General features: G+C 37.0%; 1 protein-coding gene and 2 pseudogenes across 13 annotated transcripts in view; 2 read left to right on the top strand and 1 right to left on the bottom strand.

Annotated features, from left to right (window-relative positions):
• The window catches only part of LOC105710759 (ankyrin repeat domain-containing protein 36B-like), a 261,940-nt gene that overhangs the window by 86,538 nt on the left and 147,895 nt on the right, over positions 1-27,507 (bottom strand). For 2 of the 13 annotated variants that reach the window (XR_010340718.1, XM_064371315.1), the window contains 9 exons: positions 22,729-22,802; positions 19,939-20,080; positions 10,710-10,914; positions 7,934-8,114; positions 5,883-6,800; positions 4,360-4,512; positions 2,774-2,844; positions 2,372-2,465; positions 1,832-1,877 (listed from right to left, as the gene is read on the bottom strand). Coding sequence is in view for 11 of the 13 variants with exons in the window: in XM_064371315.1 (XP_064227385.1) it covers positions 1,832-1,877; positions 2,372-2,465; positions 2,774-2,844; positions 4,360-4,512; positions 5,883-6,800; positions 7,934-8,114; positions 10,710-10,914; positions 19,939-20,080; positions 22,729-22,802 (1,884 nt within the window). In the remaining 2 variants the exon portion in view is untranslated. Of the gene's footprint in view, positions 1-961; positions 1,369-1,444; positions 1,616-1,717; positions 1,878-2,366; positions 2,466-2,773; positions 2,845-4,359; positions 4,513-5,882; positions 6,801-7,933; positions 8,115-10,709; positions 10,915-11,304; positions 11,385-19,938; positions 20,081-22,728; positions 22,803-27,507 lie in introns of those variants that run through there. The other 11 variants (XM_064371320.1, XM_064371318.1, XM_064371316.1 and 8 more) reach the window with 11 other exon arrangements.
• On the top strand, positions 17,032-17,880 carry LOC135272728 (myb/SANT-like DNA-binding domain-containing protein 3; annotated as a pseudogene).
• Positions 25,460-26,459, top strand: LOC135272743 (forkhead box protein H1-like; annotated as a pseudogene).

The following is a 27,507-nucleotide window of genomic DNA, read 5'->3' as shown; positions in this document are numbered from 1 at the left end:
CAATCGGCTTAATAAATGGCAGGCATGTGGGAAGCCATGGCGTGAAATACATTTGCAGAAAGGTCTCTCCCTCCCTTCCTCCCTGCTCATGCATGATTATAAGGGTTTCTTTTTTTTTTTTGAGACGGAGTTTCGCTTGTTACCCAGGCTGGAGTGCAATGGCGCGATCTCGGCTCACCGGAACCTCCGCCTCCTGGGTTCAGGCAATTCTCCTGCCTCAGCCTCCTGAGTAGCTGGGATTACAGGCACGCGCCACCATGCCCAGCTAATTTTTTGTGTTAGTAGAGACGGGGTTTCACCATGTTGACCGGGATGGTCTCGATCTCTTGACCTCGTGATCCACTCACCTCGGCCTCCCAAAGTGCTGGGATTACAGGCTTGAGCCACCGCGCCCGGCCTATAAGGGTTTCTTGAGCCACACATTGTTTTCTCTATGGAATTAAAACAGTGAAATCTTCCCAGAGCCTTTTAAAAGCCATATGCTGGGAGAGGAAAGAGAAAACTAATTTGGAAGACCAACAGCTCCTGATTCTTTTTAAATTTCTTACTTACGAGTATGCTGAAAAGGCACTCGCCCACGGCGAGGGCCAACTTCTTCCGATGATTATTTGGTGACAGCTGTCTGCATCACCAAAACAATTCTAGGCCTGCAGATTTATCCCGAGGAAAGAATAGTGTATGTGGGCAGAGATAGAGCTGCAAGGACATTTCTTGAAGCTCTTTTTTTCCTCAAAATCAGGAAAAGTTGGAAACAACGTAAATAGCTCACAAGAGGGGACTGATTAAATGAGAAATTGTGTATGGTCTGGGCGGGGTGGCTCACGCCTGTAATCCCAACACTTTAGGAGGCCGAGGCAGGTGGCTCACGAGGTCAAGAGATCGAGACCATCCTGGTCAACATGGTGAAACCCCGTCTCTACGAAAAATAGAAAAATTAGCTGGGCATGGTGGTGCATGCCTGTAGTCCCAGCTGTTCGGGAGGCGGAGATTGCGGTGAGCCGAGATCGTGCCATTGCACTCCAGCCTGGGTAACAAGAGCGAAACTTTGTCTCAAAAAAAAAAAAAAAAAAGAGAAATAGTGTATGAAGAAGCAAAACAGACCAGTCGCAGTGCTTTATGCCTGTAATCCCAGCATTATAGGAGGCCGTGTCAGGATGAAAAATATGCACAATATGCAATTACTATTAAATATAATTTGCCCATAGTTGCACACTGAATTCCTTATCATGGTAGTTAAGTATCAGAGCTTCTGGTTTTCTCACTCTTCATTCATGTATTTACCAACCATGTGCTGAGGCACTAGGACAAGCACTGGAATTATAAGATGAAGATGATACAGTCCACCGCTCAACAACTGTATGCTATAATCTGAAAAACAAACAGGCAATTCCCATAGAGAGTCATAGATACAATGACAGGCATTTATCAGAAGACACAAAAGGGATACTAGCCCAGGTTTGTGTCAACATTGTAGGCTTTTTGGTGGAGGTGACTCATAGGTTGATAACTGAAGGATAAAGAAAACATACGTAGGATAGAGGGAAGAAGTAAATGCAAAGAGCTGGAGATGAGGACGATCACTGTGGAGCTCCATGTAGTCTAGTGTGGCTGGATGCTAGAACAAAGGGGCAGAGTATGGTGAGTGGTTAACAAGGCATAAGTATACTCTTTCTTATGATTATGTTTTCACATTTTTCACTAAAGGGATATCAGAAAAAATATTTAATGCAGTTTTTATTAACCAAGCAATGGAGAGGAATACAGTACACTACTTACATTTTATTTCAGAAATCAATGATTTGAATTTAATTCATAAATTTTGGCAACATACCTTCATCTACTTCTGTAGTTTCATTTTCTTGCAACACATGTTGCATCTGAAATAAATCAAATATTACTTATAATGTTTCAGTCAAACAAAAGACATTACCATGTAAACCTGTTGTAAGTCAAGGAGCAACTGTACTGTAGATTGATCATTCCTAATCTAAAAATCTGAAATTCAAAATGCTCCAAAATCTGAAACTTTTTGAGCATAGACACGACACCACAACTGCAACATTCCACACCTTACCTCATGACAGGCTGCAGTGAAAACAGTGAAAACTGTTACCTGCAAAAAATTACTGTAAAACATTGTAGAGAATTACCTTCCAGCTATGTGTATAAGATGTATAAGAAACATAAGTGAATTTCATGTTTAGGTTCAGGTACCATCCCCAAGATATTTCATTAGGTATATGCAAATATTCCAAAGTCTGAAAAAAATCTGCTTCTGGTCCCAAGCATTTTGGACAAGGGATATTCAGCCTGTCCTACTGGAAAAATAAAATTCCTTTTCAGTATGATAGAAATTAAGAGATTGGCTTACCAAAGTTGAACTTTGCATGATTTTCTGAAGCTGCTCAATTTGGTCGTCTTGCTTTTTAATTATATTTCTTATCGTGGAATTTTCTATGTGAAGCCTAAAATGTGCATTTAAAAATAATTACTCTCATATACAAATGTTTTAAAATCATGTAAATTCTAAACAAACTTCTGAAGGTACAGTTACACAAATTCTTAGAGATTTTAAAAACAGATGTTTGGGCAACTGTGTCATTTTTCTACCTAGGAATAATGTAGAAAAATGATGTGTTTCAATATAGTTTACAAATGAAACTTTTCCTTGGCTTCACAAAGGCATACTTATTATCATAACTGATAACAATTCTCATACTACAGTGCTCTTTTGCTTTATAAATACTCAAGTTATTTAGTGTTCAAACCGTACTTTTGTACATAGCCTTCTATATTCTCAGCACATCTTAAAGTCGCTGTAAGTTGATCCTGCATTTCCTGAAACTAAAACAAAGAATTAAACCATTTACATTTGGAAATGACCTAAATGTCCATCAGTAGATGAATAAATCAACAAAATATAATAGATATAAAATATTGTTTTAGACTATCACAGTCTTTTTTATTTAAAAAAGGTCATAATCCAGGAAAAATCATCCCATTACCTGTTTTTTTGTAACTAATTTTACTGGAACACTGCTATACCCCTTCAATCCACATATTGTTTATGGCTACTTTCAGGCTATAACTGCAGGGTTGAGTTATTTAAGAGGGATCTTACGGCTCACAAAGCCTTAAATAATACTATCTGGCCCTGTACAGAAAAGTTGACTGATCCATTCTCTAGGAATAAAACACAATATTCTTCCTGCTTTTGAATGATATTTTATTAGATAAATACTCAAATTTACAAATTGGTAAAATGTGGAAAGATAAAGGATTACCTTATGGTAAGCATTTATATTTTTGAATTCCAAACACTACCACATCAACTATAATTTGAGTTTTTTGTATGTATGCATTTAGTTTTATTATAGCAAAGCAACTTGCACATTTTTAATATTTAAAACTAAGCATCATCTTTCCTTTGTAGGAAAAGTTCAAGAAATTTTAAAAATAAGCAGGAACAAAATTAAAACAAAGTCCATTCCAAGTAAGATCTTACAAGATCATATTGACTCTCCCATTGAGTAGCAGGACTCAAGGCATCATTAAAAGAGAAGTCATTAAAAAGCATCATCCTAAACTGCAAGGTGTCCATTAAACATGCTAAAGGAGAAGCCCTGTTGTCTAAATGCCCACTTAACCCACCCAAACATCTCAAACCCACCCTTTGCTGATCTTCTATAATCCCCTTTTTAGTTTTTTTTAATAAACAAGAGAAAATAGATACATGTTGGCAAATGCTAACTGTCTATGTTCATGTAGAAACAGAGTGTACTCTCTGAGCCCAATACAGAGTAAGGATTTTCACCAAAATAAAAATTTATTCAGTAGAATGGCCTTTCTGTACAAAATTAACCTGAAATCTATGAAATAAGTATACACAGGTTCTTTATTCATTCAGAAAAGTAGAGATTAAAAATAAGATAATTTTCTGAAACATTCCATTAGACATTATCCTCTGAATTAATCTGGCTTTTCTCATCATGGCAATAGAGAAACCACTAAAAACAGACTAACAGGAAAAAAGAAAAACCTCTCTGAACTTATGTGAGAAAGGATGCATAATTCTCAACTTTCCTAAGGTTAAATATTTAAGGAAAAAATATTTGTATAAAAATGGCAGAATGAAAGCCAGAGATTAACAAATAGGTGTATTATAAAGATAATAAAATTTTTATAAAATTACTTAGAATGAAAATACAAAAGAAAGGCATCCACTATAAAATTTTAATAAAATTACTTAGAATGAAAATACAAAAGAAAGCCAGCCACTAAAATTAGTACCCCAAAAACTTTATATTAGTTAACCACCTACAGATTAACTGTTGTTGGCATGTGAAGTTTCATACATACTTGACTTCTCATCTGGCCTGCTTTCTTCTTTGAATCCTCCAGCTTACTTTCTAAATGGACGGAGTGATGCAATGACGCATCCACCAAAGTTTTTGATGTTGATGCTTTGTGTAGGGCATCATCCCGTTTTTGTTGAAGTTGTCTCACAAGTACCTGATGTTATTTTTGTTACTGGTTTTACAAATCACCTTATTATTGAACCGTTAATAATATTTAACTCTAAAGTATACACTTTGAAAAATATCACCACACAGACAGATTCACCTTCTTTTCCTCATATGTACACATTCCTGTTTATTACTGAATCCCATTAAGGATACAGAAGGTGTTATCTTCCTATCAAACTAGTATTGTTACTCACGCAACATATTCAGCTCACTAGTCATTCCTCCCCTGTTGAATTTGTAGTGCTTAAAAGCCTTCTGAAGTCTCAAAAAGAAATGAGTATGTGGGTGGGACTGATGGTAGTAAATTACACATTGTGGAATGATTTCCCTCTTTTTTTTTTTGTTAGAAACTCAAATCAACCTCAGAGTTCCTCACATTAAATCATCTGCTTAAATCCTTCCAATAGATTTCTATCACAGAACAAAAGTAAAATTCCAATGGCTTTAGATGATCTAAGTAACCTGCCCTCCACCTCCCGACCTGACCTCAGCTGCTGTGTCTGACTACTCCATTCCTACTCTACATGAATCCTGCCACTCCTCATTAGTCTGAAATCCTCCTTAGTCTGAAAATTGGGGCATAGCATCACAGATAGCTATGCCTCTATTTGTCCTAGACAAAGTTATATCCAAATGATAGTAATTAAGCCTTGATGTAAAAATTATAAGCAAATTTTTCATAAAAACAACAAAGTGAATTATAAATGCCAGTAGGAAGATTAAATCAAATACAGTTTGGCTAAAATTTACCACATTTTCCTCATACTATAAGTAAAGTTAGATGCCTTTAAAGGGTGGAATGATCATATCTATATATAATTTGAGATTGAAATAGTTTCAGATTTAAGACGAACAGTTTCAGATTTAAGTCAAATTGACATGAAGAAAAACAAAACTGTACCGACTAAGATATATTTAAAGCTACTGAAGAAAAATAATTATGACACAGGGAGTACACTTCGGTTCATCTGGAAAATCTGATATTAACTGTCAAAGTACCCCACTTAATTGAATAAATTTCAAAATACCATTTTAGGTATATGCATTTCCATATATCTGATTTATCATGGTCTTAAAATGTGGCAACACAAATACATTAAAATTATTATTTCAGCAGTATAAGACTACATTAATATTAGTCTATAATAACAAAATTTCATAAGTGACACATTGACTTTAATCAGAGGAAAGCATCTCTCAGTTCTAACTTTGATTTGCTGGAAACAAGGAATGTTTCTAAGCTGATATAGCAGATATATTTATCATATATATCCTTTTTTATATTCAACTAGATTCAACATTTAGCTGTAACCAAATATTACTTTAAATTTTACTTATATTTTTCTTGATACTCACTTCTCTTTCTGCTTTCTCTCTTTCATACTGACATTGTTTTTCTTTCAATTGATTAACTTCATTGATCAACCTCTGATTCTCTTCTTCTAGCAAAATACAGAGCTTTCTGCACTCAGCTTGAACATTTTGTACTCTAGCATCACATTTGGCTTGAATATTCATTAATGTTTTTTCTTGATTGTCAGCTTTGTTGTGAGCATCATTCAGTTCCTGTTGAAGCAACATACTTTGTCTATGTAGTTGACATAATCTTTCCTGCTTTTCTAAGCATTTTTCTACTTTATCTTGGCCATTTTTGTACATTTTTTCAATGTCCTTCATTTGACACTGTGTTTGATTTAGGTCTCTTTGCATGCATTCAAAAACCAAAGTCTTGGCTTTCAGAGCCTCTCTTGTGTAACAGAGCTCAGTTTCGAGGCCACTGGACTTACTCTCAGCTTTAGAAAGTTGCTGAGAAAGAATCAGAACATGAGAATTCAAATTTTCCTGTAAATGACAACATTTATCTACTGTGCCCTGGAAAGCAAGCTCTTGGTCTCTTTCTGATGACTGACTTTGATCATGATCACGTACAACAGCATTCAGTCTACAACGGTATGATTCAATTTCTCTTTCCAGTCTTTGGTTGCTTTCCTTTTCCTTCTCCAGTTTGGAATGGAGCACTGTGTTCTCATCTGTCAGAGCAGTAAGCCGTCCACTAGAACGGGCTATCATTTTTGTTAATGTTTCCCCAATCCATTTTAGAGTCTTTTGAAGGTCTTCATTCCTCCCTTTTATAATTTCAATGTCTTTTAAATATTTCTTTTCCAGGTTTTGATATTTAATTGTGTCTCTTTCCATCCTAAGCCTGGCAATTGCATCTTGCATCAAGTGGTTTTTATGCAACAGGTCTTCTTCTTTTCCATGACTATCAGAAATCTAAGCAAAACAAAGAAAACTTTTAACTAGTACCCAATAGGATAACATATTATGATTGCTTCTGAAATTAAATAATAACCTGTACATTTATACAATGAGAGGGTTGCCATAACTGGATATCTAACTGGAAAAAAAAGTTGAGTCAAAACCTCAAACCTCATAGAGGTTTGAATTCCCCAAAGTTTAAAAATTTGAAGACAGTGAGTCTATGAAGGCAAAAAAGAAACCACTAAATAATTTTTTTAAATCTCAGAATTAAAAAAAAAGGCTTTTACTGAATTACAACAAACCCCAAGGCATAAAGGAGTAATAACTGCGACTATTTTATAAAACTGGGTTAGCACTCTAACACCTAATCTATGCTTCTCCCTAGAGTAAGAGTCGTTAGCTTGGCAGATATTTGGACAGATGAATGAAATTTTCCAAATTCTTTAAGTTCCTTTTTCCTAAAATACTGTATAGATATTCTACTTTTCTAATATTGTTATGGTCAGTTTTAAGAATGACATTTACTGATAAATGATATATCTAGGCACTGTACTAAGTACTTCTACATGCACAAATCAATGAACTCATTTACTTATAATTCTATAGTGAAAGTTTAAAAATATAAGCAAGCTGCAGGATTTTCCCCAGGTTTTCTGACTCTACTTCTAGTGCTCTTCCACCAAATCAGTTACTTCTGTTAGGTAGATATACACATACAAAAATAGTCTTTTATTTCCAAACACCAAAAGTCAAGAAAATTAAATTTATTGAGCTCCTCTTAGAAAATACGAGATTATTTACTATTATGATAACTTTTATTTCCTTTCCATAACATTTGAAACAGTAATTAACATGAAATAGGGAAAAATATGCTGAACTATGTCACTAGGAACAACATTCTTACAATACCATTACGTATATATTATTGAATATCATTGTTTTCAAAAGGTTTTGAACTAAAACAAAATATTGATGTCAAGATTTATTATAAATAATTGTAGCTATAAGTGCCATGATTCATTTTTTAAGATAAAATAAAATTTTTGGTTTGTTTTATGCCTAAATAATATATACTAAATTAAAGAGATATTATAACTAATATTAATAAAAGTAGAAACATGAAGTTTCACCAAACATTAATTTACCTGATTTGAATCATTTCTCACAGTCTCCAATTCCACCTCCAGTGATTTGATAGCCAGTTTAAGTTGTTTTATCTCTTTGGCGTCTTTCACATATTGCTCTTCTATTATTATCTTTTCCCTAACTTTTTCGTGCAACTCTTCAGAATTTCTTCCTTTCTCTTTTTCTTGTTGTGTGGCATACCTGTAAATATACTTACCTTAGAATTTATTTTATCAGTGAAGATTAAGCTCTCTGATTTTTTATCTTGCCCAATTCCTACCTAAGGGGTCCAGGGAGTCACGTTCTACAAACCATGGATTCTTATCGGATTGGTTTTATTTGACCCTGTACATTGTGACTTGCTTTTCAATCTGACTCTGGCATAACATTATGAGAAAAGGAAGAAAATATTTAATCAAAATATACTTCTTTGTCATGCCTTGAAATTGCCCTGCAAAGTCTCTTGTGGGAAAAAGTCACATTCTATACCTTCCTTTCTTTGCAGATTCAGGAGATAATCAACAAAGAGCCAGGCACCCTTTTGGGTCCCATGAGAAACATTTTATGATCTGCTTTCTCTCTCTCTGAAATCTGCTGAGAGATTCCTCTGCAAAATAAAACTTCATCCCCACAATCATTTATCTCAACCTGAACATTCTTTTCCATTAATCCCAGGTCTCCAAATAAACTCAACCAATTGTCAACCAGAAAATGTTTAAATTTACCTATAGCCTGGAAGTCCCTGCTTTGAGTTGTCCCACCTTTCTGAACCAAACCAATGTATAAAATGTATAAAACCAAGCTGTGCCCCGACCACATTGGGCACATGTTCTTGGGACCTCCTCACGGGCCATGGTCACTCATATTTGGCTCAGAATAAATCTCTTCAAATATTTTACAGAGTTTGACTCTTTTTGTTGATATCAGAAAATAAAACATTCATATGTTGGTTTATTATCCTCACAAAGTTTCTATGTTCTTAAATATTATTTTTCTTTCTAGTTCTCATGTTTTTAATTTCTCACCTCGATCTCATCCAAAGGACATGTATAAATTGAAGAGTATTGATAAAAGAACATCCTGCTAATCTGTAAATTTCTGTTACTAGTAACTCTAGTAAATACTATTAAAAGGGATGTTGAAAATTATTCAGTAAAGTTGCAAGATAAAAATTATCTTCTTTCACACAGTAATTACTCCTCAATTAGAATGGATCATTTACAGTTAACTAATTAAAATGAAGTTACTTTTTATAAATAAGTCAATACATTCACTAGAAATAAATTTTCATCTTCATGAAACATTGCAGGTATCCCTTAGCATAATTTACATTGTACGATAGCACTTTCAGATGTCTTTATGAAAAATGTATCAGCAGATTGCTGTAATCCAAGACTAGATTAAGAATCTAATATGTTACCCTACACTTTTTAAGATTGCTTTTTGGGTAACATTTTCAACCTATCCTGTTGATTAGTATATATTTTATAAACAATTTTAAAATCTGTTTTAAAACAACACAAGATCTAATATTTAAACAATAAAGAATAATCTGTGTCTTCAGCATAGAACTTTGAATTAATTTTATCTATGTAGCAGAGAGAGATGATGAATAAGCTAATCAGTAATCACTTTCCATTTTACTTTTTATTCCCCGCATATTAAGAATAAAATGATAATTTTTGTTTGTTTATTTTTTGAGAGGGAGTCTGCAATGGCATGATCTCAGCTCACTGCAACCTCCACCTCCTGGATTCATGTGATTTTCCTGCATCAGTCTCCCAAGTAGCTCGGATTACAGGCAAACACCACCACACAAAGCTAATTTTTTGTATTTTTAGTAGAGATGGGGTTTCACTATGTTGGCCAGACTGATCTCAAACTCCTGACCTTGTGATAAACCTGCCTCAGCCTCCCAAAGTGTTGGGATTAAAGGCATGAACCACCACACCTGGCCGATAATTTTTTAAATAATTGTTCTGGGAAGAGAAAAATATCTATTTCATGCTCTGTTGATTCAATTATAAATTAATATAAACATTCTTAAGAACAATTTAGAAACTTTGATCAAAGATCTTTTTTAAAAAGTTTCTATGCTTTAACCAGAATAATTTACTCAAAGTAAATAATTAGAAATGTAGAAAACCATGTATATGTAAAAAATGTTCTTTGCAGCATTAATACAAAAACTTTTTAAAACCTAAAATTCAATTTGTCAATTAAATAATGACATTTCCATAGGGTAAAATTCTATACACTCATTAAAACTACGATTTAAAAGAATATGCATTTAGTTATTAGGGAAGTATTCACAATTAAGAACTTGTGATATTGGCCGGGCACGGTGGCTCAAGCCTGTAATCCCAGCACTTTGGGAGGCCGAGGCGGGTGGATCACGAGGTCAAGAGATCGAGACAATCCTGGTCAACATGGTGAAACCCTGTCTCTACTAAAAATACAAAAATTAGCTGGGCATGGTGGCGCGTGCCTGTAATCCCAGCTACTCAGGAGGCTGAGGCAGGAGAATTGCCTGAACTCAGGAGGCGGAGGTTGCGGTGAGCCGAGATCCCGCCGTTGCACTTCAGCCTGGGTAACAAGAGCGAAACTCCGTCTCAAAAAAAGAAAAAAAAAAAAAAGAACTTGTGATACTATATTGAAGAATTTCGCACTCCACATGATTAAGAAGCTTTCTTTCCTGTTAAATCCTAGAAAGAAAATCAGCGATTACAAAAATTCTCCTTATACATCCTTAGTAATAAATAACTCAAACATTTCTTAAAAACTAGAATGTCATACCTCAAACTGCAGAGTGCTTTTTCCCATTCATGTTTTTCATGCTCTAACTGTGATATTATTTCTTTTTCTTCAGATAGTCTCTTTTGTAGTATACTAATCTTATTTTTCATTTTTTGAATTTTTCCTGTAAGTCGCTCACAGTGATTTTCTATTGATCTTTCACGTAAATAAATTGCATTTTTAATTTTTAATAGGTGAACACAATCTGTAAACAGGAAAAAACAAAGTAGAGATAAAATACATGAGTAGATTTTTTGATATAAAGGACTGTGCATTTTAACAAGCATTGATTCATACACTGAACAAATATGTACATATTGAATGCCTACAAGGTGGAAGACATTATAGTAAGCTCTGCAGATAAGAGAACACCTCTGCTCTTGTTTTGGCTTAAAGTATAGTGAAGAACCAAGATAAAAGGTGACAATTATAAACTCAGATAGGTACTGTGAAAAAAAAAACATAGTTATATGATTGCATAAGATAATTTGATCTATACTTCACCCAGGGAAGATTTCCCTGAGGAAGAGATGGCTACACAGAGAAATGAAGGATGAGAAGGAAATAGGCAAAGAGGAAAGCAAAGCATTCTGACCAGTTTGCAGCAGGTGATGAAGCTCTGCTGCAATCTGCTACTAGCCCTGATGGAGAACAGGTACTGATTTTTCTTCTTACCTAAAAAAATATAAAAACAAAACAGACAAAATACATTAAACAATGATTTTCAACACAGTGGACTTCAGGCAATGAAGATGGTAGGTGATCACTGAAAGGCAGAAAACAAATACAGCAGGCCTTATAAATGTCCCAGCTCTTTTAACAGAGTTTTGACAGAGGTTCCAGGCCATGACAACGGGAGAAAATCTGACACAGAGCTGGGGTGATGAAGCTGAGAGGCTAGTAAAACTAAAGCAGATAGAGATGACAGGACAGAACACTGGAGAGAAGAAAGCAGTACAGGAAACAAATCCTGAAGATGTGCAGAGATTCCCATTTGAGTATTCAGGAGAGTAATGAAAAGTCCTTGTGTGCTAGGAAACTTCCTCAGAACAATGGAAAATAAAAAAAAACACTTAAGATTATCAGAAATTATTTCTGGGGTTCACACCATGCCTGGAAGAGGGTCTATTCCCATGAGCCAGGCTAAAAAACCCTCATACTTCACAGGACAATGAATAATCAGAAAGGTCTTGCCTCAGGAGTGAGGAATTACCCTAAATCTAACAGCAAAAACGGAAAGATTATAAGTAAATCGCTGTACTCCAAATAAAACTCAAGAGAGTAAGTGAAGGCATGGAAGCTATTAAAAAAAAAAAAAAAAAAACCGGGCCAGGCGTGGTGGCTCACGCCTGTAATCCCAGCACTTTGGGAGGCCGAGGTGGGGGGATCACGAGGTCAAGAGATCGAGACCATCCTGGTCAACATGGTGAAACCCCATCTCTACTGAAAATACAAAAAATTAGCTGGGCATGGTGGCGCGTGCCTGTAATCCCAGCTACTCAGAAGGCTGAGGCAGGAGAATTGCCTGAACCCAGGAGGCGGAGGTTGCGGTGAGCCGAGATCGCGCCATTGCACTCCAGCCTGGGTAACAAGAGCGAAACTCCGTCTCAAAAAAAAAAAAAAAACAAAAATAAAAACAAAAAACCGAAACCATATTTGCAAAGATGCAAATTACATTTTCAGAGGTAAAAACTACAGTGGATGGAAAAAAGACAAATTAGGGATAACAAAGGAAAAGATTCCTAAATTTGACACAATAAACTGTGAGAAACTTTCAAGCAGCTAATATAGATAACTCCGCAAATAAAAAAGAGGGGACAGAAAAAAAAATTAAAGAAAAAATGGACAAACATGTTCCAACCTTAATATAAACCATAATCCCACAGATTCAGGAAAGAAGTGTCTGGGACAGAAAAAAATGAAAGTGTATCATTGTCATCTTTTATACCATCTACGATGTATAATATTACTTGAAGGTGGACTGTGATAAGTTAAAATTATATACTAAAAATCCTAAAGTAAACATTAAGATAGCAAAACAGTTATCTCTAATAAACCCAAAAATATATAAAATTGAATCATAAAATATAGCTGACTGATCTAAAAGAAAGGAGAAAAAGAAGGGGAACAAATAACAGCTGGGACTAATAGCAATCAAACAGCATGATGACAGAAAAACATGACTATATCAATAATCACATTATAAATGACAGTTGTCTAAAAACCTCAACTCAAATGCAGACTGCCAGACTCAGTAAGAAAGCAAGACCCAACTACATGCTGCCTATAAGAAATGCACTTTAAATGTAAAGACACAAATTAGTTAGAAGGTTGGAAAAAGATACATGTTAACACTTGCCAGAGGCAGCTGAGTGGGAGTGGCTGTATTAATACCAAGTAGATTTTATAGCAAAAAAAAAAAAAAAAAAATCCAGCAATAAATAACAAAAGGTCATGTCACAATAGTAAAAGGATCAGTTAATGAGGGAAAACATAACAATCTTAAGTGTTTATACCCCTAAAAACAAGCCAGCTTCAAAATATATGAGGCCAAAGTGGATAGAACTACAAAAAGAAATAGACAATTTCTAAGTAACCTGAGGTTTCAATACCCTTTACTCAATAAGTGATAGAACAAGAAGGCAGAAAATCAGCAAGAATAAACAGACTTGAACAACACTATGCTTCTCAAGTACCAATGGAACACTTACCAAAATAGACTATATTTTAGGCCATACCATAATTCTCAATTAAAGGACTGAGTCAGAAGGATTGAAGTCATACAAAGTATATGCCCTGACCACAAATCAATCAGATTAAAGACCAATAAGAAAAATAACTCTGAGAAACACTCAAATATTTGAAACTAAGTAACACACATCTAAATAATCCTGGGTCAAAGAAGTAATGAAAAATAGAAATTAGAAAATATTCTGAACTGAATAAAAATGAAAATACAATGTGTCAGAATTTGTGGAATGCAGCTACAACCGTACTTGAATACAAATGTTAGCACTGCTGAATGTCTATATTAGAAGAGTCTCAAATCAATGACCCTGACTTCTACCTTAAGCAGCTAGGTAAAAGAAGAGTGAATTAAACCCAAAGCAAGCAGAGGAAAGGAAATAATAAACATCGGCTGTGGTCTGAATGTTTGTGTTCCCCAAAATTTATATCCTGAAACCCAATCACAGAGGCGATGGTATTAGGAGGTGGGATTTTTATAGGTAGTTAGGTCATGAGAGCCAAGCCCTCATGAATGGGATTAGGGCTCCTATACAACAGACCCCAGAGCTCCTTCACGCCTTCTGCCAAGTGAAGACAGAGAAAAAGAATGCATCTGTGAACCAGGATGTGGTCCCTAACCATACACCAAATCCAATGCATCTTGATCTTGGACTTTGCAGACTCCACAACTGCGAGAAATCAACTTCCATTGTTTGACTCAATCTATGGTATTTTGTTATACTGTTGGCTTCAGAAGAAACAATAGAGAAAGTCAACAACACAAAACACTTTGAGGAGATCAATAAATGTGATAAAACTCCATTTAGCCTGGCTGCTCAGAAAAAAGAAATAAAACAAATGACTAATTTCAGAAATAATGAGACATTATTACAGATTCTATAGATAATAAAAATATAACAATATTATAATTTCTATGTAAATAAACATGACAACTTAGATAAAATTAATAAATTCCTTTAAAAATGAAAATTAGCAAAACTCAAACAAGAAGCAGTAGATAACCTGAATTTCCCATATCTATAAAAGAAAGTTAAGTTATAACTGAAAACCTTCCTAAAAGAAAACTTTGGACCTAGCTAACTATGCTGGTGAATTCTCAAAACATTTCTGGAATAATACAACTGTACAAAAACTACCCCCACCAAAAAAACAAACAAACAAACAAACAAAACAGAAATATATCTTAACTCAGTTTGTAATGTTAGCTTTACTCTGAACCAAAACCAGAAAATAGTATTACCAACAAGCAAATTCCGTCATGAACATGAATGTAAAACTTCAACCAATTTGTGATGCAAATAAGACATCCTCCAATAGCTGAGTGAATAAACTGTGGTTAAACAGTCATACAGTGGAATATCACTTTATGTGAAAAAGAAATGAGCAATCAATCTATGACAATATGTGAAGGAACCTTAAATGCATATTACCTATTGACATAAGCTAATCTGGAAAGGCTACTTAATGTATGATTCCAACTGTATGAAACTCAGGAAAAGGCAAAACTATGGATAAAGTAAAAAGGTGCCAAAGGGTTAGGGATGGCAGGAAAGGATACATAGGCAGAGTGCAGAGGATTGTACCTTTGTCCAAACCCACATATGTACAGTACCAAGTATGAACCCCCAATGCAAATTATGGGCTTTGAGTAATTGTGATATGTCAATTTAGGCTCATCTATCATAGCAACTACCACTATGGTGAAGGATATTGGTAATGAGGGAGGCTACATATGTGCTGGGGTGGGGGTATACAAAAAAATGTCTGAACTTCCCTCTCAATTTTGCTGGGAACATAAAAATGGTACCTAAAAAATAAAAACCTTTATAATAAATTTTAAATGAGACTTTAGTAAATTGAATCCAACAGTATAATAAAAAGATAATATATCATAAACAAATGAGGTTTATCCTAGAAATGCAGCGTTAGCTTAACCTCAAAAAATCATAATTATTTACCATATAACAAAGTAAAAGACCCATAGGATCACTCCAACAGATAGAGGCATCTGATAAAATTCACTCCTGATGTTTTAAAGCAGAAAAACTCAAGAACATAAGAATCCAAGGGAACTTCCTCAGCATGATAAGCAACACCTATGATGGATCTACAGCTAACATGCAGCATAGTGAAAAATGGAATGCATTTCCCGTCAGATGAGGAACAACAAGGGAATGTCTGCTGTCACCACTTGTAGGTAGCATTGTTCTGAAGATTCTAGTTAATACAGTCAGAAAAGAAAAAGAAATAAGAGGCATCCACGCTTAAAAAAAAAAAGAAAGAAAATAGTCTTTATACATAACCATGGCCATACAATAGGTATGGGTAAACCCCAACCTGTGGGCCAGCTTCTTGTCTTTTATTGGAACCCAGCTGTATTCATTAATTTATAGATGGTCTATGGCTGCTCTCATACCACAATGCCAGAGTTTATCAGCTGCAAAAGAGACCCCTTTGACACGTCTAAAATATTTACCATCCTTAGTAAAAGGGTAGTTTGAGAAAGAAAGGTTTGACAACCTTTTGTCTACGTAGAAAACCTGATCAAATCTACCAAGAACGTGCCAGAACTAATAAGTGAGTTTAACAAGATTGAAGGATACAAATTCAACATAGAAAAATCAACTGTATTTCTATATGCTAGCAATAAACCATCAAATTAAAAATTTTAAACATTTTTAGTTTTATAAAAATGTATGTTTAGATTAGCGTTGCTCAACCTGTATAAAGTCAAATACATCTACACTAACTAAACTATAATTTACAACTTCATTAAAAATGAAATACACATAAATCTGATAAAATATGGGAAGACCTATAAAAACTAAAAAATATTACTGAGAAAATTTAATATTACCTCTATAAAAGCAGACACACACTTTATTGAGGAGTAGATTCACTATTGTTAAGATGTCAATTCTCCCCAAATTAATCTACAAATATGACACAATCCCAACCTAATTTCCAACAAGCAAGCAGTCTTTATTTTATTGATAAGCTGATTTTAAAGTTCATGTGAAAATGCAAAGGATCTAGCATTGTCAAAACAGAACAAAATTAGAGGAATCATTTCAGGAATTACTATAAATCAACATTAACCAAAACAGTATGCCACAGGTACAGGTTGAGTATCCCTTATTCAAAATGTTTTGGACTAGAAGTTTTTCAGATTTTGGATTTTGGAATATTTGCATAAGCATGGTGAGATATCTTGTGGATAGGACCCAAATCTAAACACAAAATACACTTATTTTTCATATGTACCTTATACACAAAGACTGAAGGTAATTTTAAACATGACTTTTGGAGAGAGGAGCCCAGGCCGCCCGCGCTCGCGCCTCGCCGGCCCCTCCCCCGGTCGCTGCAGCCGCCGCGCCGCCGCTGCAGGTAGGAGGCTCCCCTTCCGGCGGGCCGCAGCGGGGCGGGGTCATGGGTGGGGAGGGCGGGCCGGGCGCACGGGGGCCGCGGGCGGGGGGCCGGCATGGCGGGCTTTCGGGCCGCGCCACTGCGACCCCTGCTCTGCAAGCCGGGCGCCGGGCGGCCGCCTCCGCGCGCCGCGATGGGACTCGGATAGTTAGCGGCCATGAGAAATATAGTGGAAAATGCAAAACAACGAAATTATAAAGCCTGCCAAATACTTATCAGAATTGGAAAAGAGCATCCTGCTGGCTTTAGTAGAAAAGTACAAATATGTGCTGCAATGTAAGAAAAGTGATGCGGGAACTATTGCCCTTAAGCAGCATACCTGGCAGGCGCTGGCCCACGAATACAACTCTCAGCTGAGCGTGTCCCTGCGGGATTTCAAACAGCTGAAGAAGTGCTGGGAGAACATAAAAGCTCGGACCAAAATAATTACGGCCCATGAAAGGAGAGAGAAGGTGAAACGGAGCGTCAGCCGGATGCTGAGTACTCACGTCCTAGGGAAGGAGAAGATCGCCAGCATGCTTCAGGAGCAGCTCTACTTCCTGCAGAGCCCCCCGAGGAGGAGCCCGAATACCACCCCGACGCGGTGGCCCAAGAATCATTTGCTGTTTCAAATAGAGAACTGTGCGATGATGAGAAAGAGTTCATACATTTTCCAGTATGTGAGGAGACCTGTCAACCTGAACCCTCTCGTGTCAGAATAACAGCCAATAAAAACTACAGGAGCAAAACCTCTCAAGAAGGTGCTTTAAAAAAGATGCATGAGGAAGAACACCATCAACAAATGTCCATCTTACAACTGCAGCTGATACAAATGAATGAGGTGCATGTGGCCAAAATCCAGCAGATAGAGCGAGAGTGTGAGATGGCAGAGGAGGAACACAGGATAAAAATGGAAGTTCTCAATAAAAAGAAGATGTATTGGGAAAGAAAACTGCAAACTTTTGCCAAGGAATGACCTGTTTCCTCATTTAACCGGCCCTTTCCCAATTCACCCTAAGACTTTGGGGGTGGCTGTCTTGTAATTAATCTGTGTTGGCAAAGAATGTCTGGAACATGGACTTGTGGTCAGTAACCTGTAACAGAGTTACAACTAGGAAAATTAGAGTGGTAGTAGTCACTTATTTAAGAATTCATTCAGGTACCAACAGCTGCACCCTCTGTATTCCTTAAGTGGCAAAGAAGCTGTTATAGTCTTCTGAAAATTATCACTATGAGTGCTATAATTCTGAATGTAATGTCTCTTAATTAGAATTCATACAAGAACCATGAAGAAACACACACACACACACACACACACACACACACACACACACACGCAAAACATGACTCTTAATGATTAGGGGCATGAAACAACATTTGTATACATGAGGTCAGATGTGGAATTTTTCCACTGTGGCATCCATGTTGGCAATCAAAAAGTTTTGGGTTTTAGAGTATTTCAGGTTTGGGATATTTAAATTAGTGATGCTCAACTTGTAAAAAGAAAGTCAAACACAGACAATCCCCAACTTAAGGTGGTTTGACTATTGACTTTACAATGGGTTTACCACAATTTGAGGAGCACCTGGAAATTAATAAAACTCAACAGAGAGTTCAGAAATAGATAACACATATGCAACCAGCTTATGTTTGACAAAGGCAGGATGGCAATGCAGTGGAGAAAGGGTAGCCTTTTCAACATATGGTGCTAGAACAATTGGATGTTCATATCCAAAAAGTGAACTTGAATCCATACCTTACTCCATCTGCAAAAGGAAACTGAAAATGGAGCATAGATTTACATATAAGACCCAAGTCTATAAAATTTCTAGAATAAAGCATAGGAAAAAATCTTTGTTACCTTGCGCTAGGCAAACACTTTTTACATCTGACACAAAATGCAAAATCTGTAATTCAACAATTAAATTGGACTTCATCACGATTAAAACTTCTGCTCTTCAAAAGATACTACAAAGTGAGTGAAAGGTGAACCCCAAAACTGGAAAAATATCCTTATAAAAAAGTAGCTAAAAAGTAACAGTATCCAAATACATACAGAATTACTAAAATTCAACAAGTAAGTAAACATCAACCTATTTTTTAAATGGCAAAAGATTTGAAAAGACAGTTCGCCAAAGAAGATATATAGATGGCAAATAAACGCATGGAAAGATGTTCAACATTTTTAGTCATGAGGATTATGTACATTAAACCCATATTAATATACATAATACACACTCATCAGAATGGCTAAAATTAAAAAAATAAATAAATACAGCAGTAGTGTGACAACATGGCAAGCAGAATTGTCATTTGCTGCTGATGAGAAGGGAAAATAGTACAAATATTTTGGAAAACCATTTTGCAGTTTTTAAAAACAGGAATATAAAGGGGCGTGAGGAGACTTTAGTGGGTGATGGATATATGTTAACTATCTTGATGGTAATAAGTTTCACAAGTGTATACATCTGTTAAAACTTATCAAATGGTACCTTTTACATGTGTGCACTTTATCATATATCAATTATTTCACACTAAAGCTACTGATTATGGGAGCAAACACCTAAGGCACTGGCTGTGATACCGAGAAAGGAATGCAATGATGCAGTGCAAAGCTAGAGGATTGAGATCTGTACCTTACTGCAATAAGTGGCAGCTGAGTTTTCAGCAAGCAGGTAACATGATCAGTATTGATTTTTTACAACTATATAATTATGATTGCAGAACAGGCCATGGTTTTGGAAGGTGGAATAGTAGGAAGGACAGTTATAAGGTTACCACAGTATTTCAGGTGGGAGGAAATGGTAACCTGACCATGGGTAAATGGGTAAAGGCACAAAAGAGAAGCAGAGTAAACAAACACATTGGGAGTGCCATTCACACTGATAAAGGTACAGTGAAATGATCATAGCTCTTTAGCTGAGAGTGTACAAGATACAGTAGTTCTCATTCTTAAGGCATATTTCTGAAATGAACATTCTTATAACATATCAGCACTCTATGGTACAGTGGTAAGCAGTGTGTACATACACTGCTATAGAATAGAAAAAAGCCTTATATTTATGCATTATCCTACCTTTACACTGCATTCCATGTTTATCAATGAGTAATATAACTTTCTTACAATTAGAGGAAAGAGAGTCATCATCCTCTGAGGCTATTTGAGATGACTGAATTATGCCATCAAGGTCATCCCTAAAATGTATTTGGTTTTTCATCTGGAAAATAAATAACACTGTTTCAAAATGTCCCCAAAATAGTTATAACATATACTAAATGTAGAGAAGTGGGAATTATTCGACTAGCACAAACACAGTATTTTTTTTTTTAGCAATTTCCTTTATGTTGACACTTGTTCAGAAAGTCACATGGTATATATGGATAAATTAGTTTCCCAGTCCCTATGCCATTTAGAAAACTGACAGAGAGACTTGAGTTAATTAAGGAACCAGGATTAGGATAATGTCTTCCTGAGCTTGTATCATTTCAACTGCAGAAACAATCTATTTCTACATACAATAAGTATTTAGATAACCTCATTCTACACAGGAGATTTTCATAAATAAAATTTTCATAAATAAAAAATTCAAATGGATCAAATAATTGGTGAAGAGAAAAAAGAGCAGCATCAAGTGACCCTCTAATTCTTTTTGAAGTTGAACTTTCTCCAAAGCCAGGAACTCTACTTTACTTGTAATATGCTTACCTCATTCTTAAATCTACGCATGTATCACTTAATTCCACTTCTAGACATACTGTTGATGTTCTGTCATCATGTGGTGGAGAATAATGCACATTTTCTAATTAAAGTTGTATGCCTTTATACTTTTCTTGCACTACGGTTGTCATATAATGGCTTCTGGAACAAATTCTGTATTGGTTTTGTATCATTGTGTTTGTAACAACAAAAAGACTATGATCTTTTTTTTTATTATTATTATCACATGCTTCATTTTTTTGAAGCAGGTAAGCCACATATCTAAAAGGTTTTTTGAATCACTAAACTGAGGTATATGTCTGATGTTTAATTTCCAATTAGCGGTACTTTGGTTCTTATTTTTTTGTCATTTGCCTAACAACCTATTAGTCTTCATTTATTTCAACCATAACTACTTCTTGATTTCTTGCTTTTGTACTTTTCGTATTATTATAACAATTTTCCTGGTCTGGGTTAAAAACATGTTCAGTATCTGGTTTGTGGTCATTTTCACAGTCTACTTTAATTTCCATTTAAATAAAGCTTAGAAGGTGACTGGCAAGCATATTCTGGGGACCCAGAGTATGAATGAGATAGAAAGGCATTTTTGAGACTGGGTTATTTTTGTTCAGGAAATACCTGGACTACTACAGAGACGGACATGCCAGACACATCACTTTTCTGACAATCAGGTGAATCATTTGTCAAATCTGAGGGTATTTACTTAAGTTTGTTCTTCCTGTAGAGTTACCATGTAGTCACTCTTCCTCAATACAAGCAGTTTTGTAATTTTCACCAAACTCTGCTTTATTTGTGATGAATTTTAAAGCTTTTTTCACCCTAATTTGTCTTGTTTGATCCACATTCTCTCATACTTCTGCATACAAGAAAGTTCTGCATATATAAAGAAGTCCTTTCTATCACAACACTTTTTCACTACTAGTTGTTGAGACAATTTTTGCACATGCAACAGTGGAAGAGTAATTTGCTAGTTTTGTTTCTCAGATGACTTTTCTGAGTGTGTGTTTTCAAAATAACTTTAAATAATTAAGTGTAAAACGAGAAAAATTAAAAAATAATTAGAATTTAATATTAAACTTCTTAATCTATGTTTACCTACTCCCACATCACTGGATTGTAACTAAGAAGTGAAAAATAATTTGGAATAGCCTAAAATAGGTGAAAAACATAAACCATGAAACTTTCATTTGTCACTGTTTGTTTGGACTAAACTTGACTAATTCATTATGTGTTAAATTTACCAAAAATGAATTATGAGATGACCAGTGGTACTACAAAGGCACCACCACTTAAAAAGATTTTATCACTATACCTACAGTGTACACTTGAGTGTTTTTCCAAACATTACTAAATGATTAGGCAAACTTTAAATTATTAGGAGCCAAAATCAACACCAGTAAGAAAAGCAAATTCTTACATTTTAATGCTAATTATGTATTGTAATATGATTGACAGTGTTATATATTTATATAGATTATAGGCTTAAGTTCTAAGGTCCACTAATGACAGTGGATTTAATACATTTAATAATATTTACAGATTTCCTATATTGAAATACAGCAGGAAGTTATTGTTTGTACACTAATGCCAAAGATGCCGTTCTGCAAGATATGATTCTCTTGATAGACAGCTGAGTTGACTTTATGATCCATTCTCTTCCTGAACATAGTAGCTAAAGTCGGAGATCACAAGGGAAAATAAATTCTTAACTTTGGTATGACTGGCAATAAAAGAAAAAACTGCAAAGTTTGAACCACTAGCAAGAATTACTCCTTTAGAATCCAATAAAGCGGTCATCAGTGTTAAATTGTTCATAATTTCTATTGCTTCAAATTGCAATTCAATAATTGATGTACCTTCTTTATTATAATAGGAAGTTATAAAAATAGAAGTGCAAACAATATCAGGAACTTTTAACTCAATTCCAAGAGTAAAGATTAGATATAAGTTACTATAGATTCCAACACTATTTTGAGTTCTATGACTAGTTAAAATGTTTTTTAAATGGAATATTAAATTACAATCAACTGATACTAAAAGGCTAATCCAAAGGTAAATTCACTTGGAATATGCTATATTACCAAAGCAAGGAAAACAAGATTAAACCAGATATTTGGTCTAATCTATTGATTTTAAATTTTTACATACCCATGGCTGGTTATTTTCATATTCTTCAAACCTCTTTTGCTCTCCCTCTGATGCCATTTTTAAGTCTTGTTCTGCTAAAAAAAAAAATTATATATTTAGTTAAAATGAGCTACACAGAACATTTAGATAAAAGCCATAGTCTTTCTAAAAATAAAAAATAAAATTATTTTATAAATTGAGAGTTTAAATGAAGGTTAATCTTTAGTATAATATTTACTTCTTTAAGAAATGCTTTTAATCCTCCAAAACTTCAGCAAACCACTTGGGGAGGCACTAGATGTCAACAGGTTCGAGCCATACAAACATTGTCAAAGATTCACTCAGAAATTCATCCATCCAACATCAATGAACAAAACCATCAGAAATAAAACAAAAGGTAAAAATCTGGTAGAAACAGATAAAAGTAACAGTACATTGTTCTTTACTTCTTAATAGTAGCTTTATAACAACACACTGAGCCTGCTGTTCATTATTAATGATTTCCAAAATGACTGCTACTGTTTACACTTTCATCAATGTGCAGTCTCTTCTTTATATCCTAAATATTTTCCTCAACTATTCTGATGAATTTCTCTCATCTTTCTTAAAAGATGAAAGACTCAGACAGCTACGTGAAGTCTTCCTTGATTCTGGCTATCTTTCCTCAGATAAACAGTTTTATTTAATATAGGTTTTAAAAATATATATAGTTAAGATTTCAAAAGTGAGATTATGTCTCAACTAACTATAATTAAAATAGAACACTGTATCTATTCCAATGTAAACATGCTGACTGATAATGAGAAAAATACTCTTTAATAAGAATAGCAAATCATGATCCTGAGAGAATAAGTGTCAAAGCTGATGGGAGGATGCTATGGTCTGTCTTTAATGCAATCCATCAGGTTCAATTATACCATTATGCTACAAGTACTTATTATTTTCAACTATTTTTCCTATTATTTAGGAAGTACAAAGTTGTGAGGACACTTCCAATAAATATATAATTTATTTCTCATCAAAGAAACTGTTTAAAATTACACAGCTTAGATAGACAGAATAACAAAAGAACTATTCATTTTTTTTTCATTCTCAGGTGGGCTACTACTATGTCTACATTGCTCATATCCTACAGTTTGGCCCTGTCAAAAAGTTTCTTGATCCACTTATGCAAGAAGATTTTTAAAAACATCAAAATAGTGTATAATAAGTTTCAATGTGTAAATAATAGCCAAAAATGAAAAATTTAATTTTCAGACTTATTAATAACTTTTTATACTTCAAAATCAGTGCAATATTCACTGAATATATCAGTTTTGTTATTCAAATAATGAATGCTATAACTTTTTGTTTCTAAAATTGATTTGATATATCATGCTTATCTCTAAGGTACTTTCATGGAATTGCGATCTTATAAAAAAATAGGTTTCTTATTAAAATCAAAGTTTCTTAGTTCAAATACATTTACTTTGATTAATATCAAAACTTCTATATAACTTTCATGAATTATTCCCACCCCTTCTTTCCTCTTTATTTAACAGTAGTATCTTACATGTATAATTTCTATTTCCTAAATTTTTGTTCCTTCCCCTCTGGCTAGAATGATGCTCAGAAATAATAGCAAAATGATACTTCTGCTTTGACTCTGTCATGTTTTGAACTGCTATCAGATGACAAACAGGTATATGGAAAGGTTCTCAGCATCTCTAATCATCACAGACATGCAAATCAAAGCTACAATGAGGTATCTTCTCACCTCACTTAAAATGGCTTTTATCCAAATGACAGGCATTAAGAAATGCTGGTGAAGATGTGGAGAAAGCGGAACCCCTGTACACCATAGGTGGCATTGTGAATTAGTACAGCCACTATGGAGGACAGTATAGAGAGTCATCAAAAAATTAAAAATACAACTACCCACTTGATCCAACAATCCCATTGCTAGGTAACTACTCAAAAGCAAGGAAATCAGTATTATAAAAGAGAAATCTGCCCTGACATGTTTATTGCAGCACTTCTCACAATAGCCATAATTTGGAATCACTCTAAGTATACATCAACAGACAAATGGATTTAAAAAATATGATACATATACTGCTCAGCCATATGAAAGAATGAAATCCTCTCATTCGGAATAACATGGATGGAACTGGAGGGCATTATGTCAAGTAAAATAATCCAGGCAAAGAAAGAAAAGCTTCACACGTTCTCACTCCTTTGTGGTTGTGAGAAATTTAAAAAATAGAATTCATCGGGTCGGCTGCGGGCGGCCAGGCGATCCCTCTGCGGCTGCAATCTCCTCGGGCCTTGGGTGAGACGGCGAGTGCTCAAAGGCTCCTGGGACGGTGGTGGAAAAAACCGAGTCATCGTGGGCAACCGGATGGACGCCGGCGGAATGAGTGGCAGCTTTTGGGGGTGGTTTCGGCCCGGGACACTGCGGTCGGAGAGGAGCGGTTAGAACTCGGGGAGCCTCCAGCGCCCCACCAAGGAGACCCCAGTGGAGAGGGGTGCCTTAAGACTTAAGGGAAAGGCCCAGCGCGGTGGCTCACGTCTGTGATCCCAGCACTTTGGGAGGAGGCTGAGGCCGGTGGGTCGCTTGAGCCCAGGAGACCAACCTGGGCAACATAGGGAGGCCTTGTCCCTACCAAAAAGTGAGAAATTAGCCGGGCGCTATGGCGCACACCTGTAGTTCCGAGACGCTTAGGCGGGAGGATTGCTTGAGCCCAGGAGGTGGAGGCTGCACTGAGCCCAGATGACACTACTGTACTCCAGCCTGGGCAACAGAGCGAGACCTTGTCTCAAAACAACAACAAAGACTTGTGGGAAAGAACGACGCCTTGCTGACCGAGTGGGGCCAGGCCCCTGCCCACGCTGTCTACGGTCCTGCGTGGGGCCCTGCAGCGGCTCCCGTCTGCGGCCCCCAGAGGCAGAGTCGCCCTCCCAGCCCCCTAAGAGGAGGAAGAAGAGGTACCTGCGACATGACAAGCCCCCTACACCTACTTGGCCGTGATTGCCTTGGTGATTCAGGCCGCACCCTCCCGCAGGCTGAAGCTGGCCCACATCATCCGTCAGGTCCAGGCGGTGTTCCCTCTGTTCAGGGAAGAATACGAGGGCTGGAAAGACTCCATTCGCCACAACCTTTCCTCCAACCGATGCTTCCGCAAGGTGCCCAAGGACCCTGCAAAGCCCCAGGCCAAGGGCAACTTTTGGGTAGTCGACGTGTCTGATCCCAGCCGAGGCACTACGGCTGCAGAACACGGCCCTGTGCAGGCGCTGGCAGAACGGGGGTGCGAGAGGAGCCTTCGCCAAGGACCTGGGCCCCTACGTGCTGCACGGCCGGCCCTATCGGCCTCCCAGTCCCCTGCCGCCACCCAGCGAGGGCTTCAGCATCAAGTCCCCGCTAGGGGTCTCCCGGGAGGGGGCACCCTGGCCGGGGCTAGCTCCACAGAGCAGCCCAGTTCCTACAGGCATGGAGAATAGTGGGGAAGAGGCCGTGCCCACCCCACTCCTGCCCTCCTCTGAGAGGCCTCTGTGGCCCCTCTGCCCCCTTCCGGGCCCCACAAGAGTGGAGGGGGAGGCTTCCCAGGGGGGAGCCATCGGGCCCTCCACCGTCTCCCCAGAGCCTAGGGCCTGGCCTCTCCACTTACTACAGGGCACCTCAGTTCCTGGGGGGCTGTCCGGGGGGGGACACAGGGCCTCCCTCTGGGGGCAGCTGCCTACCTCCTATTTGCCTATCTACACTCCCAATGTAATGCCCTTGGCACCACCGCCCACCTCCTGTCCCGTGTCCACCGTCAACCAGCCCTGCCTACTGAGGTGTGATCTCTGAAACCCGAGGGCCCCCAGGGCTGCTCTGGGATCTAGATACCCTCTTCCAGGGGGTGCCACCCAATAAAAGCATCTATGACGTTTGGATCAGCCACCCTGGCTGATCCAGCCCTGGCAGCCCCAGCCCCAGGCTGACTGCTCTCTTGGTGCAGCCTGTGAGGCCTCTAAGGCAGGGGCTGCTCCTCCCTCCTGCTCCCACCCTCGGCTTGTTGACAGGGAGCCAAGGCTAGTGGGGAGTCTGCAACCACAGCAGCCTCAAAACAGCAGGCAGCAGCCTTGCTGGGAGTCCACGGTGTTTATTGGACTACCTGATGCGTGGCCATGGCCCACCTGGGCACAGCCCTCGCCCCGGTCAGTCATGTCTGTTTCCCTACACCCAGAGGCAAAGCTGGAGGGACAGGGCTGAGCCTGGAATTGCCCTTCCTAGTTTCCTCTTCTCAGCCCACCACCCATCCATCCGTCTCTGGCCATCACCTCCCCTCCCTCCCTTGCTCCAGGCTGCGGGAGGGAGAGCCTAATGGTGAATCCAGCCTGAAGTCCTGCCCTCTCTCATCTATCTGGGAAGGAGGTAGCACCTTTTTCAGGAAAGGGGTTAGGGAGTAAAAAGACTGGACCCTACATGATCCTAGTGGTGGGGAAGATAACAGTAAAGGAATTTGCAACATTTAAAAAAAAAAAAAAAGAACTCATGGAGATGGAGAATAAAATCAATGTTACCACAGTATAGGAAGGGTTTGAGGGTGGTAGGAAATGAGGATGCTTAATAAGTATGAACTATAGTTAGATACAATAAATAAAATGTAGCATTTTATAGTACAAAAACATGACTACAGTCAGCAATAACTTGTACATTTTAGCATTACTGAGGGAGTAAAAATTAAAAGACAGCACAAAGAAATTGTGAATGCTTGAGGTGATGGATAACCCATTAACCATGATGTGATTATTACACATTGTATGCCTCTATCAAAA

Source organism: Aotus nancymaae, unplaced genomic scaffold, assembly GCF_030222135.1.
Source record: "Aotus nancymaae isolate 86718 unplaced genomic scaffold, 86718_ANA_hifiasm-v0.15.2.pri h1tg000131l, whole genome shotgun sequence".
Lineage (NCBI taxonomy): Eukaryota > Metazoa > Chordata > Mammalia > Primates > Aotidae > Aotus > Aotus nancymaae.
Note: the sequence above shows the minus strand (reverse complement) of the source record. Positions and strands in the feature narration are given on the sequence as shown.